At 42.8% G+C, this 14,997-nt stretch overlaps 1 protein-coding gene across 4 annotated transcripts; it reads left to right on the top strand.

The window, feature by feature from the left end:
- The first annotated feature begins 1,835 nt into the window (after window positions 1-1,835).
- lmnl3 (lamin L3) lies at window positions 1,836-14,579 on the top strand. Of its 4 annotated transcripts, XM_056412603.1 has the most exons (12): window positions 1,840-3,157; window positions 4,528-4,684; window positions 5,306-5,431; window positions 5,556-5,726; window positions 5,947-6,072; window positions 7,013-7,233; window positions 7,333-7,552; window positions 8,398-8,505; window positions 8,638-8,754; window positions 9,294-9,404; window positions 9,532-9,583; window positions 12,777-14,579. In XM_056412603.1, exons 1-11 carry the CDS (start codon window positions 2,793-2,795, stop codon window positions 9,568-9,570), a joined length of 1,761 nt encoding a protein of 586 aa, XP_056268578.1. In that variant the 5' UTR covers window positions 1,840-2,792; the 3' UTR covers window positions 9,571-9,583; window positions 12,777-14,579. The 4 variants fall into 4 exon arrangements, with proteins under 4 accessions (XP_056268581.1, XP_056268579.1, XP_056268578.1 ...); XM_056412604.1 differs by lacking the exon at window positions 9,532-9,583 and having other exon boundaries at window positions 1,839-3,157; XM_056412605.1 differs by lacking the exon at window positions 1,840-3,157 and having other exon boundaries at window positions 4,098-4,684.
- The last annotated feature ends 418 nt before the right edge of the window (window positions 14,580-14,997 follow it).

Here is a 14,997-nt window from a genome sequence, read left to right as displayed (position 1 = left end):
AGGCAGATCTGCTTCCATGCAGACAATCACGATCCATGGACACCTGTGAGGGGACAAAGAACAAAGACTCCGGGATTGTTGACAATACCATGAATATTGAATATGGCCAGCCTTGTCTAAAAAGTAACTTACACTAAGATGTATGTACAACATGAAATGCAGAAACAGCTGAGCGCTGAAATAGAAGTCAGAGTTCAAGCTTTTCAACATCACAAGTGAACCGGTTTCACATCCAGTCGCCTGGTTTCTGTCAGCCTCCATCATTCACCTGAGTGTAATACACACGCCCTGATAATATAGCTCACCATCGAGAGGGGGATCAAAGTGTGTGTGTGCGTGTGTGTGTGTGTGTGAGTGTGAGTGTGTGTGTGTGTGGACTGGGGTGGCACACACACACACACACTCACACACCACCACTGCAAGGCGTCTATTATGAGGTGATGAATAGAAGCTGGCAGTGTATGAAGGGACTGGTTTGGACTTTGACTTATGAATACATCAAAAAGCTTCAGTCAGCAAATAACCTCAAGGTCCCCATCTGTGCACAACTGTGCCCTGTATTGAAAAATGGTGTTGTATTTGCAATTATACGGTATAGATTATAAACCACACAGTCAATATGACAGCCAGTATACTCACTCAGAGGCAGCCCGTAAATATAGCTCATTGTTTAATCAGTATAAACAGATGAATGCCACATGTAGAAACCAAATCACCATCTGTGGCTATAATGTTTGTTCTATGTTTTTAGTGTATAGCTCTTTTATTATGGTTTTAATGTCTGTAAAGTGTATTGTAGTCTTCTTGAAAGCACTATATAAATACAATGTGTTATTATTATTATTATTATTATTATTATTCTGCTCGTAAAAAAACGTGTGTGATGGAGGTCTGGCCCCAACTTTTATCCAGACACGTGCAACAGCATTTTAAGAGACAATTATCCTCTCCACAATCATGACTTCACACATTTCACTTTATTTCAAATTTGAAATGTGTCAGAAAATGTTGTGAGCTGATCTGGTCACAATATTGCATGCACAGATTGCACGCACATCTGTTTTTACTGAGCCCTTTCAGTTTGGCAGACCTAAACATAACGTGTGTCGGTTTATATTTAACACACATGGGGTTAAGAATATTGTGATTAAAAAGATGAAGAACAACAAAGGCCGTCTTGTAATGAGTGACATCAACTACACACTTTTGGCTAGTCATCGCTATCAGCTGATGTCCTGCAGGAGCCCCATTTAAATCAAGCTTGAATGAAGAACACCAAATAAAATAACGGAAGCTGTCCATTTCTGCCTTCAGAGTAAATGTCGTCCAGGAAATCTTTTTTACTTTGAACAAAATGATATTCGTGACATTCTTTCCACACAAATGCAGTGGTTCCCATTTACAATACCAAATATGTTACATGTTCCAAGATTTAGAACTGCGCTCATTTATACAGTTTACTTTGTCATATTGTAAATCAATCTATATATAACTGAACCTGTAATACATCTGGTATTGTAAATGGGAACCACTGAATTTGTGTGGAAAAAATCTCACGAATTTCCACCATTTGTTCTTCCTTCTTCTCAGTGCATGACATGTTTATTTTCTCTAAATATCTATCTTATAAATCAATTGATTAAAAAAAAGCAAAGTGTATTACTTTTGTAAAGGCTTACAGTTTTTTTTAAACGCATCAGTTATATCCTGGTCTTTCTTCTCATGTGCTGTGTGTATTTTGTCAAATAAATAAATAAATAATTAATACATTCTTTTTTTAAGTTTTAAGAACACACTATGTATACTTACAGGCAGCAATACTGGTCCAAAGCAATACAATTCAATTCAATTCAGTTTATTTGTATAGCCCTATTTCACAAATTACAAATTTGTCTCGGAGTGCTTTCCAATCTGTACACATAAACATCCCTGTCCCAAAACCTCACATACTGAAAAACAAAGCACTATATATATTGTACCAAACACAATTACGTAATGACATTTTACAGGATTAGGCTCACTCAATGCATCCTTTATGTGTGAAACATAATTAAATTGTTATTTTGAAATGTTATCCAGTATAATAAAGGCACATGTATGTATTTGATATTGGTATTTATTTGTGATAGTGATCATTTCATATGCTACTATATCACTACAATTATGTAATTGTATCATAAAGTTTCACATATTTGGAAGCATACACTTGTGTGTTATGTCCACTGGATTTTAAGGAATTAATATGTACTTGCAAAATAATACCATCAATGTATGTTTAAAGTAGTAGGATTGTAAACATCCTGGAGGGTGACATTAACGCCCATGGGGACAATAAGAATGTTTGCAAACAAATGAGCATCAACCGTGTATATATGTTCCCTCAATACAATATGAATTGTTACTTCGGTGGGTATTACACGCGTATACAAAAATGTCATCTTATTTTGAAAATCTCACCCGGAAATGTATTGCGTAATGAAATATATTGTCGCGCTCTTTACACCCCACTTTCAGAGCGTCAACTCATCAAACGTGATTACTTTCAGCCGTGGACGTCGCAAACGCAGGAAAAAGAGCCCATTAACAAGCCCCCTGCAGATCCAGGTCCTCCATCTGCTGCGGTGACCGGGGACCTTTACAGGAGAGGCTCGCTGGGACTTGTTTGCGTTCGAAACATCAACGCATCCACCACTATAGGCTCGTGTGGCCGGCAGTCACGTTAACATAACCTAGCTGCGGCCCACAGTTACAGAAGCGACTGAACAATATCTGGACCAGCTGCGGGCACCAGCATGGCCTCTGCCACCTCGACCCCCGCTGCTGCCTCCAGCCGCCGATCCGCCAGCCGCCGCGGCAGCCCAGCCGCCCCGTCCCGCATGTACCGCATCCAGGAGAAGGATGATCTCCGACGCCTCAACGACCGCCTCGCCAACTACATCCAGCGGGTCCAGGAGCTGGAGAATGAACGGTCCTCCATATTATTTCAGCTAGAGGAGAAGGAAGAGTCGAAAAGCCGGGAGATGGGCAACGTTCGGCGGCTGTACGAGGAGGAGTTGGCCGACGTCCGGAAGTCCCTGGACGGCCTGGCCGGAGAACGGGCCCGTTTGCAGATCGACTATGGAAACATCTGCGATGACTACAGGAAGCTCCAAGCCAGGTAGCAGCGTGATGACACGGACACACACGAGCGCGCAGGTGCCGGGGAAGCTTAACGCCAGACTCGGCTCAAAGGGCTTATTTGATGCAGTTCTGTTTGACGCATATCTGCCGGTCTCCTCCTCGCAGTCCTATTCCAAGCGGCAGGTGTCTCCGTTGTATTAGAACTAGTACAACTGGCTCACTTGCAGGGCTGGATAGGCCATCTGGCATACCGGGCAAATGCCCGCTGGGGTGGGCCCAAAAAAAAAAATTTTTAAAAAAAAAAAAAAAAAAAAAATTTTATGTTGGCCCGGAAAAAACCAACCCCCGAATGGCCCATAATCGGGGACAGCGGCCCATTGGTCCATTTTCTATACAGACACAGTCCATTACAGTACAGACAGAGAGAGAGGTTGGGGAGAGAGAGAGAGAGGGGGGGGTCTGTCTGAGCCTCCTGCTGACTGGAGATGCTGAGAGGGGAGGAAAAAAAAATGAGGGGGAAGGAGGAAAAAACGGAGAAAAAGAAAAAAAAAAAGAGAGAGAAAAGAAAAGAGTGTCAACATTAATGCTGCCATTTGTGTGTGCTGCTGCCACAAGTTTTGCTGCTGCTGCGTGTTAGCAGCAACACAGGTTGAAGGAGCTGGCAGGAGAGGAGCAGGAGCAGCAGGGTACAGAGCAAGCAGGAAGCAAACACAGACAGACTTCAGCTGATCCCGGTCATCCTTTAGTTGATATATAGCAGGAAAATATAGCTACAGACTATGGCGCTGGCCCCACCGCGCCACCCACCACCGAGAGTCAAGAGTGAGGATTAGCACTGACTGGTACCATGCACTACTGGTACTGCATCTTTTGTAGTGGTTTTGGAATACTGTATATATATTATATATATGACTATATATATAATAGTATATATATAAGTATTATTTATTTTGTGCTGGTGGGTGTCCGACCGATTGGGGTGGGCCTGTCTGGGCCAAAAATGCCAGGGCCTAATTGTTGTCCCAGTCCAGCCCTGCTCACTTGCATACCTAAACTTCTCTTTCCACATTTAATCCAAGCCTTTATTCGTTTCGTACGCAGCATTGGTCCTTAATGACTTTGTTCCATCTTCTACCCCGTACCACTTTACCCACAGCAGATGCATGTTGTATTCTTCGTGTTGATCTCTGTGAGGTAGGCCTACCTCCTTTTTTATTTTTTTCTTCACGTGAAAAAAAATACGCAAAAAGACTGCAACCAAGTCCACACGGTTGGGGACATTAGGTTTATAAGCTAATAAGGTTTAGGTAATATTGAAGAAAAGTCCTAGACGTTTGCCATGATGCAAAAGGACCATCGGTTGTCTACTGTGATGCTCAGAATTGTCCCGATGCTCTTCCCACTCAGGAACCAGAAGAAGGAGGGTGACCTGGTGACAGCGGTGGCCCAGTGGAGGAAAGCAGAGGCCAGCCTCAGCTCCAAGGATGCTGTGTTCACCAAGATGCTGTCTGAGAACAGGAGGCTCACAGACGACCTCACCGAGCAGAACGGACAGCTGGAGAACGTATGAGCTGAGGCTGGCTTAACATGCTGCGTGAAACACAGAGCTAATGTGCATGTGTGAGGTCTTTACAGCCCCAACCCCATTTCTGGGATTAGAAAGTGTTCTGGCATATTACATTTTCTGTAAAGAAATATGGCTGCATCAAACACTTAAAAAAAAATTTTTTTAGGAAGGTTCCCAGCTAAGTAAAATGACCCAGAAATAATGTTTGTATTCTCAAAATAAACTGACTCGATTGAGTTTATTTTGTATAGCCCGAAATTACAAATTTGCCTGCAAAGGCTTTACAATATCTGCAAGTATGACATCCCACAAGTGGTTACCTACACGGGTGGAAGGAAACTGCTCAGACTGGCCCTGTTTTTTCATTTTTATTTTACCAAGTGAGAAAATAAATGAACCAGTCTTGTGATTGAGTCTGTTCCCCTCTAGAATATCCCTACACACTATAAAAAGATCATCTGTTGAGGCACTTTGACTGATGCATGCAGAGTGTTTGCAGGATGAAGATCCACCTAAATGCTCCACGCTGTCACGCAACACTTGTTCCAAAGCATGACTAACAGATTAAGCCAATATAATCAGATTATTTAACTTTCTGGGGTGGGGCGGTTTCACTAGGTAGAGGGAACACTGGCTGACACCAAGAACCAGCTGAGCTGTGAGATCCTGAGAAGGGTGGACTTTGAAAATCAGGTGCAGACACTCAAAGAACAGATGGGACTCCAGAAGAATATCAGTGAGCAGGTAAAGCGCACACGATGCCATGAACATCTTGATTAGAAATAATTCTCGGCGCACTTTCTCTAAAGTTTTTTTTTTTTTTTTGCGTTGCTTGCACAACTCTATGGCTTTCATTTATGTTTTGAAGGAGCTGTTGGAGAGCCGAAGCCGTCATGAGAGTCTTCTAGTGGAGCTGGACTCTGGCCGGCGGAGAGAGTTCGAGAGTAAACTGGCCGAGACGATGCAGCAACTACGCAAGGACCATGAGTCTCAAGTGCACCAATACAAAGAAGAGATCGACAGGACCTTCAGTTCGAAGGTACTGCCGCTCAACTTAGTTTCCATATGTACCACAAGTCCTTCCTGCTTCTGTCAGGCTGCAACACACTGCAGTAGATCGCTGGAGATCCTGGCCAACTCTGCACAACGCTGCTGTGATTTTTGAAATTTACCCACTGTGGGACGAATAAAGGAATATCATATCGTATTGCCCATTTCCTTTTTCTGATATTGACTTTTTTTCTTATTCTGCATTCCAGTTGCAGAATGCCCAGCAGGCTGCATTGGAAAACAACAATGTTGCATCAGCCACCAAAGACGAACTGGAAACCACCAAGCTCAGAGTGGAGAGCCTCAGCTCCCAGCTCCAGCAGTACCAGAAAGATGTAAGGCCAGAAAACATGAACGTATTGGTTCTTCACGGTGTCTTTAACATTATGTTAATATTTGGACTGGGGCAACGTTTCCAATTATGCGACTCCAATGCATTTAAATTAAGCGGTAGGTGTTGTGCGTCGTCGTCCAAGCATCCAGGACGGACTGGATCGGACACCTGCTACGCTAAAATAGAGGTTTTCTAAAGGGGAAACAATACCTCTTCAGTCCACATGGACCCTCAAATAACTTTAAAGGTTCAAACTTTCCTGGTATTGATTCAACTTCTAAACTTCTGGGGTTTAATTTCTAAAATGGACTGATTGATCCACACTAAATGATTATGACTATGGTAAAAAAAGAATGTTTATGCAAGTTTGATCGGGCAACATTATTTATTTTATGTTTTCTTATGGCACCATGATTAGGAATAATTTGATTAGAGGTTTGCATGTTGTATCTTTAGCAATTGAAATGTGCTTCTATTTATGGCATACGAGCACAAAGAACACTGCTGGTGTGAATGTTGATGGTAAAGAGGATCTAAAAGTGCTAAAGTCTGATGTGATATGAGGTTAACATGCACGTGAGACATTATACCTGCATTGATGCCTCTCGCATTTAATTTATACAATGTGGCTTCGCTTCACAATCTGTGTTGCTAATTTCCTGAATGTTTGTACCATGTCAGTGTCCGTAGAGGTGATCAGTCTCCATAAATGAGAGCATTTATATCTTTGTGATTAGCTAAACTAACAGTCTGCTTCATATGGTATAAATATTCCATATGTATGACATGTCAACAAAATTGCTACATGTTGGTAATATTTGTTTATAGTTTTTGATGTTGAGCCAACTTGTTTTTCTTGTTCTTTGAACACTTATTGTGTTGATAAATTGGTAATTTGCTCAAAGCCGTTTCTTCTTTAAAGCATTTCTTCTTTCTGTCAGAAACTGGTCCTGGAGAGCCGCTTTCAAGAGCTGGAGAGGACTCTTGACGGGGAGCGGGAGGTTTGGCAACAGAGACTCAGTCAGAAGGAGCAGGAGCTGCTGACTTTGAGAAGCCAGATGTTCGCCCAGCTGGAGGACTACGAGAGCCTGCTGGATGTGAAGCTAGCTCTGGACATGGAGATCAATGCCTACAGGAAGATGCTAGAGGTCGAGGAGCAGAGGTTGGGCGGTGATCTGGTTGTAATTCCACACATGGCATGATACCTGGATCTCTGGTAGTGAATACTTTTTATATAAAAATCCAAATGTCATTTTCTTAGATTGCAGCTGTCACCCAGCCCTTCCCAGCACACAGCTATATCTCGAACTCACGAACACGGCATCCGCAAGCTCAGAGGGAAGAAACGGAAACACGAGGGAGCGTCTGGACACTCGCCCGCCTATAAAATGTCCAGCCGCTCGGCAGAGCACGCTACCGTGAGCGTGGCGGAGGTCGACATCGACGGTAGATATGTCCGACTGAAGAACAACTCTGAGGCGGTAAGGCTGTAATGCAGCTGGATCATGGTTTTGTTTTTAGGTTTGACTTGATTTTCTTTTCTGTATCAATAATTTGTTTGCCTTTCACTTCATCATGCCACTAAGGAATAGTTTATTCCTCTTTACTACACTGGTTGCATAAAATAAGCCGGACAGTGGGCTGGTGGCCTTGATTCCCATTGAAAAGAAGAACCAGCGCCGGTGCTAACCAGCCGTCTGTCGGAGTTGTGGCCGCTGTAATCTCACTTTCTTTCTTAATGCCAATAAAGATCGCCTACTAGTCAAATGGCCACTTCTCAGAATGCATACGTATAATCATCGGATTCATAAAGTTGTTTGTACGCCTTATTCTGTTTCAAATCTCGATCATGGTGGAATGTTTCCTCTCCCACAGTTGGCCGTGAATGATGTATTGTAGATCCTCATTCGGCCCATTTGTGAAACTGTCCTGTGCCATTCCCCTCAAAGTTCTCCAACAGCAGCAGAGCAGCTGTCATTCTCCCCACTCGTTTATGAGAGGGTGTCTGCATTATTATTGTGGATGCGTATCGTTTATACAACAGACTTGTGTCCATAAGAGCTGAGAAAGTCGGACGTTGAACTACAGTATTTTTGTTATACAGAAGACTACTCTGCTTTATTCGTTTGGCCAGATCCGTTCTAAAACTGACAGCAAAAACCCCAATGTGAAACATGACTGTACCAACTCCCAAACAAAGTGAATGACTGCACCAGTTTAAAAGTCTGAAGATCAAGAAAACCTAAATTTTCTTCCCCAATTATTCAGCTATGACGCCAAACATTTGATTTGCTCCTCCAATTTATTTTCTTGTTCTGTGTTCCAGGAGCAGCCGCTTGGTGGTTGGGTGGTACGAAGGATGTATTCAGACTCGGGAGACCTCTCCTTCAACATCCCTTCCTCCTGCATCCTGGCTAGTGGGCAGACGCTGACAGTGAGTAGTTATTTAACTTGACTTCCCTCAGCCCTGCTGCAGAGACGCCTCATTGTTAGGCGGACGACAAGAATCGTTGACCAGTTTAACGGGGAGTGTAAGTGAAATGGAATTAAAGGCTGTGCTTGTCAGATCTGGGCTGCAGGTGAAGAGGCGGAGGCTGTTTCTGGGGACCTGGTTCTGCAGGGCCACAGGAGCTGGGGCCCTGTCACTGATGTGAGGGTGGTTCTTTTTGACCCCAACCATGAGGTTAGTGGAGCATATTGTGCATTCTGTCTCTGGGAAGCACATACCCCCCCCCCCCCCCTACTGAAAAATACATTTGAGTTGCTTTTTTTTATTTTTTAAGAAAATGAATCTTGCGATTAATTCAAACTAGTCCACATTTTCTTATGGATGCGAGATTACTTTGGTTCATGGTGTCACAAATCCTTCACTGCAGAGAATTCATCTCTACAATCAAAGCTAAAAAAAAAACTTAATAAACTCGAGGGCCACTGATTCATTTATTTCATGTCAATGATGACCAGATGATACTTTACCACCTAGAGGATGCACTGTGTTGAGAAGTAATTGTGCTCAGTTTTTGATGAGGACCTTTAAGCATATTGTGAAATAGACTTTAAATGGTATGTTAAAATGTTATGGCTTGAATCTCAATTTAAAATGTTCCTTTCTGTTTTGTCAAACAATAATTACAAAATGTTGCTTTGGATGTAGATGTTGGAATATAATACAATTGTATAATCTTCCAATGTTGGATGTAACTCCATGTGATCCCTTCCCAGGAAATGGCAGAGCACAGGGTCTATATGCAGGACAAAGGTGAAGAGGAGACTGACCTGGAGTTTGATGAAGAATATGTCGTGGGCAGTGACATCCAGCACTTTCGGAGACAGGTAAAGACAATGACGGCCAGCAACTCGACTTCCATAACCTCATTGTCAAGTGCTCTTCCAGAAACTGGTTCAAATGCTTTAGTACATGAAACTTGACTTCCATTTATTTCCCCTGCCTCCACTGAAGCCAAAGAGGAAGAAGAGGAAGTGTTGTTCTATCTCGTGAGCGTGCTGTACAGGTGAGGAGGGTGGTTCAGCTTCCCCCTCTGCTTGTCCGCTTGAACCTCGTGTGCACGGCTCTGTGTAAAGATGCATGGCTTTTTCCAAACGTGTTGGATTGGCGCCATCCTTTGTGTTTAGTCAGAAACATGCCTTGAACTTGTGTTATGAGCACTTAAAGTGGATGTAAATGATGGGGCAAGCTTGCCCCAATTAATTCAGTAATACTTGGTTGGACCTGAGAATATGGTTGAATAGGGTCCAGGTTGACCAATACCAAGGTTTCCCTTTAACCAGCTTCACTGAGCCCAACAGCGTGCATCCTGATAAGCTTCCTCATCAGATCAATGGGTTGAGTCCTTGATGGGAGAGGAAACGGTACACATTTAAGGTAACAAACCCGTTCATGGTGGTTAAATATATCCACTAGACCAGGGGTACTTACCGTTTGGCCTCGGGGCAAAATGCCAATACCTTATTGGTTTAACTAAATTGATCTCCCGTTTGATTTGTATTAAATGAATCAAATCCACTTACAGTTGAACAAGCAAAAACGTGACTATGTGATCATCAAGACGTGTGTTCATCATGTGTATGTAAATCTGCACGATGACGAGAAGCCCAACAGGCGAACAAATCAAGCTCACAAGAATAAAGGCTCTAGTCGGGCATATTAAAAAACAGGTTTTACTAGAGAAAAAAGAGCATACGTTCAAAATACTTTCAAATTAAATACAATTAAATGTGCAAATGAAATATAGCCTTATCTGCTAAATAAAATGCTTCAGCATGGCAGAAATGGAAGTTGCCCTTCATATCTGTGACAGCTAGAGTTTTTTTTTTGTGTGGTTTCAAACAAGAGAAAAAAAACTATGGTATTTTTGAATGAACCAAACTAACAAAACGTACATGGACCCATCTGGAGCCCATTTTCCTGACTCTTGAAAAATCATTTTAATGCTTAATACTGGCAGTCGTCTTCTGCTTATTAGAGCTTGTAAAACAACTGACTGACACCAAGTGGTGGGAAGCTATATTGTAACTGACAGGGTTCGTACGCTCATGGAAAACCTGGAAAAGTGGCATTTTAAAATGGTTATTTCCAGGCCTGGAAAAGGCTTAAATCTCAAGTTTTGGAAAAGTCATGGAAATTCGTTATATTCGCATGTTCTTTTACGCAGAGTTTTAAAAATATATTTTTTTGAAAGCATGATGCTCAAAATATAAGCCAGCATACGCTCTCATACTAGCGGTGCAATTATTGTTTTCACGTTGCAAGTTGCACCTTAAGTGAAGAGTTCGCTGGCCATAGCAACAGTAGCTCGGGAAGCCGTCGGGATATTCTAGATTTGGCTACTCTGTGTGGTGGCGAAACATGAGACGTGTCAAACATGGGAGAGGCGACATTACCGAGCCTTGCTAAAGGAAGCGGACATCAAAACGCTGAGCTACGGCTCCTCCATCACCGGCTAACTCGCCACAGCGAGGGCAACTGCTCCGAGCAGCGCGTCTCTCTTTCCTTAGACAAGCAAGCGTTGATAACCGATGCTGTAACAAAGTGACGCTCTACCTGTGGAGGTAATGTGGCCACTGAAGGTTGCCAATTCAGTATTATTTTAAATCATCCGAAGATGCCAGCCCGCTATTTCGACGCTTGTGTTGAAAGCAAATGCTCATCTCTCTGCTCATCGGGGCTCCGTTACTTCAAGAGTCTCAGGGTGTCGACGTGTTGAAGGGCCGATGTCTTTCTGTGTGACACAGCCTAAACCTCTATTCACAGTCCAAACGGATGGATTTGCACATAAAGGACAATGGTTTGATTAGAAGAATATATACATGTTTATAAGAATAAACATGTATATTAATGTTTGTTCTTAATCAAACTATTGTCTAATTTGTTTCATTTAAGGTATGCTTTGGAATTCTCATTGTTTAAACAAAAAATGTTCTCACTTTTTCATGTTTACACCGAGATTTCAGTTTGGTCATGGAAATGTATTGGTCAAAATGTAAGAACCCATAACTGAGTGTAATAGATAACCAGTAATATCGCTGGTGTCTCGCGGCCCACGAGTGCAAAACTGAAAGTTCAATTCAGTTTATTTGTATAGCCCAATTTCACAAATTACAAATTAGTCTCGGAGTGCTTTACAATCTGTACACATAGACATCCCTGCCCCAAAACGTCGCATCGGACCAGGAAAAACTCCCAAATAGCCCTTCACGGGGAAAAAAAGGGAAGAAACCTTCAGGAGAGCAACAGAGGAGGATCCCTCTCCAGGATGGACAGGTGCAATAGATGTAATGTGTACAGAAGGACAGATTTAGAGTTAAAATACATTCAATGAATGTGACAGTGTATGAATAGTTCATAGTAGGCATATTCCACCATGGAGACCTCCACGATCCATCAGGCAGATGGCGGTGGGGAGGAGGAGTGGGCGGAGTCTCAACAGGACAGTGGCGTAGTCAGGAGCAGGAACTCCACGACCCAGACCTCGATGATCCATCAGGCAGATAGGATCTATGCCGTCCCCTTTTTAAGACTCTAGGAACTACAAGTAGTCCCGCATTTAGTGAGCGTAGCTCTCTAGTGGGGCAATATGGTACTACAAGCTCCTTAAGATATGATGGTGCATCACCAATCAAGGCTTTGTAGGTTAAGAGAAGAATACTGAGGTTGATACTGTTGCTCCAAGGCATCCAAGCACTTCACAGGCAGCCCACCGTGTTAAAGTCCTGCTGTAGTTGTTTGCAGCCCTCTAGGTGGTGGTCGCTGCCCACTCAGGGGGGCGTGGCCTGATGGTTGAGAATCACTGCACTCGTCACACAAGATGCAGCTCTAGAAACCATTGGGCGAAATGTTTAACTTGGTGTTTTAATGTTTAACTCACAAAGGATGCAGCAATGTCAAAGAAATGTGCCGTACTAATTAACTACCATGTTTTTAATTCCCCCCCCTCGGTTTAAAATGCATGAGACTCATTACTTGACAACCAAACAACAATCCTTCAATTGAAAGGGAAAACATCAAAATCCACTAATCTAGAGTTCCTGTGTTCTACCATGTTTATTGCTCATCAGTAACCTCCTGCTCCAGACTGTCATACTTTCCCCTCACTGCATGTTGAGCACTAAACGGACTAGCATGTATGCTGTGACTATAATTGTACATTTGATAAATATGATGACACTGCTGCTATTGGCTTTCAGGATCTGTCTAAGGAGGCCAGCTGTGCCGTCATGTGATTGCTGCCGTCCGCTCTGACCTTCCAGCATCGGCCTAAACCACAAACTCCTCTCTGCCAAACTACAGCAGGACTTTAACACGGTGGGCTGCCTGTGAAGTGCTTGGATGCCTTGGAGCAACAGTATCAACCTCAGTATTCCTATCTGTTTTTATGGCTCTTCTGCAGAAGACGAGATGTGGGCTTTGCCTTGATTTGGTCGAATTTTAAATGTGTTTTGTCTGAAATAAAACTGTTGACATAATAAAGTTATTAACATGGTGCTGTCAGGCACCTGCCTCAAAGTATTAAGACTGTTCATTACAAAATGCATTTTGACAGGAACAATGACACTTGATATACCAATTTAATAGCAGGAGGAAGTAGGATGGAAAAGATGAGAATTTCACTGCACTTAAATGACGTGACACTTTTTGTTTTTTTAATCGATTTAACGTGTAGATAATGAGCAGTGACACGCTTGACGCTGTGTAAAGTGTGTTTTTATTCCTTCCACAGTTGCGGCAACATTTAAGTCTCCAAGGAGTCTGGTGTACTTATGCTTGAGAAAGGATGCATTTCTGTACCATTTAGAGCCTTTCGTGCAACTGTGCTTCATGTGGATGAAAGCAATTCATTAAAAGAGACATGTGCTGTCACACTCTGGAGTGCCTACCAACCCACAATCTGTAAACGCAAGCTCCCCATGATCAGAAAACAGGCGATTCAACAAGCCATTCGGATAAATACCTGGATCGCCACATCGTCCAAAATGCTTTGTCCAGGAAATGATACTTATTCTAAATGTAGAATAAAAAAGTACTTTACGTAATTCAGAATTGGCAGCCTGGAAGAGCTTCTACAATAATACGAGTCTGCTGTAGTTCTCTCCATTAGGGAGACGTTTATTCACTGATCACAAGCAAAGTACAAATGCTCACCTGCGATCACACGGGGAGCTCTCAACAGAGGCCCAGAAACCCACACTCCTCCTTAGTGTAACGGAGTTAGAAATACATTGTTATTTCTTGTTTTCAATGTGTTGTATTTTTGTTTGTTGTTCAACAATATTGTTGAGTGTTTGTGAATTTTATTTTAATGAGCCATTTTTATTTAATTTAGCGGTATTTTTACAATTCTGTTACCTGCGGAAATTGCTTTCCATCTATTGCACTTCCTGTTCCTGAGTCCGTCTCTCCCTCACAATGGTCTGGTATTGCTGACGGTGAGTCGAGTGGAAAATTGTCGCACTGTTTTGGCTCTGTTCTTTAATGAAAAGTGACCAGTTATGTTACACACGTTAACGGTCGCTGATACGATCACGGTGTCCAGCTGTTGTGTGATTTGAACGGTCAAAGTAAACGTTTTGTGACGGTCTCATTGAGCCACTTTGGCGCCGTTTGTCTGGCCACATCCGGTCGCCCCGACGTCTGTTTTCCCTGTATAAATGTTGTTTTGTTTGTATAGGAAGTGCAAAGACGGACCAGAAGGCAATAAGTGTGTTTCATTGTCTTCTGCAGGTATGTGTTTCCCTTTTGTTCAAGGTTGGAATTTTCGTTGGTTCTGTTTAAATTACTTTAGCTCATGCAGTTATTTGTTTTGTCCATTGGGGGTCGCTGTTTTCCCCTTGTATGTTACATGTTTTTGATAAATTGTTATTTGTGTTGAGTGTGGTCCTGTCTCCCACACAATGGTCTGGTATTGCTGACGGAAGTGCAAAGACGGACCAGAAGGCAATAAGTGTGTTTCATTGTCTTCTGCAGCATAAATAAATGCTGGGAAAATCCACCATCGGAGTCAAGTTCTTCTATGCCCGTTTCACATCCGTTACATTAGCACAACACGATTCAATCTTTTATACACAGATCTCGTCACAGGTGCATATCCCACCCCCCCTGAGATCTCCTTGACTTATCTTCTCATGAGAATTCACTCTTACCCCCGGGTGGGGGCTGTCTGTTGGCCGTGCGCCCCTCTTGGTATGTGTAAATACTGATAACGTGTGAAGGTTGAATACTGTCAGGCGTGTAGCTACCCTTGAGCTGCAGACACAATATCTCTGTCTCCTCACAGGCAAAGTGCCGTCTCTTCTGATGTTTTGCCGGAACCTAGACATTACCGTCCCTTCAATAAATCAGATAAATATTAATGTCCACACTTGCCAAGATGACCTTTCTGATTCGGAGAGTGACAAAAGGCGACAATCC

Source organism: Pseudoliparis swirei, chromosome 4 (genome assembly GCF_029220125.1).
Source record: "Pseudoliparis swirei isolate HS2019 ecotype Mariana Trench chromosome 4, NWPU_hadal_v1, whole genome shotgun sequence".
Taxonomy (NCBI): Eukaryota; Metazoa; Chordata; class Actinopteri; order Perciformes; family Liparidae; genus Pseudoliparis; species Pseudoliparis swirei.
The sequence above is the reverse complement of the archived record's forward strand: the minus strand, read 5'-3'. Positions and strand labels throughout refer to the sequence as shown.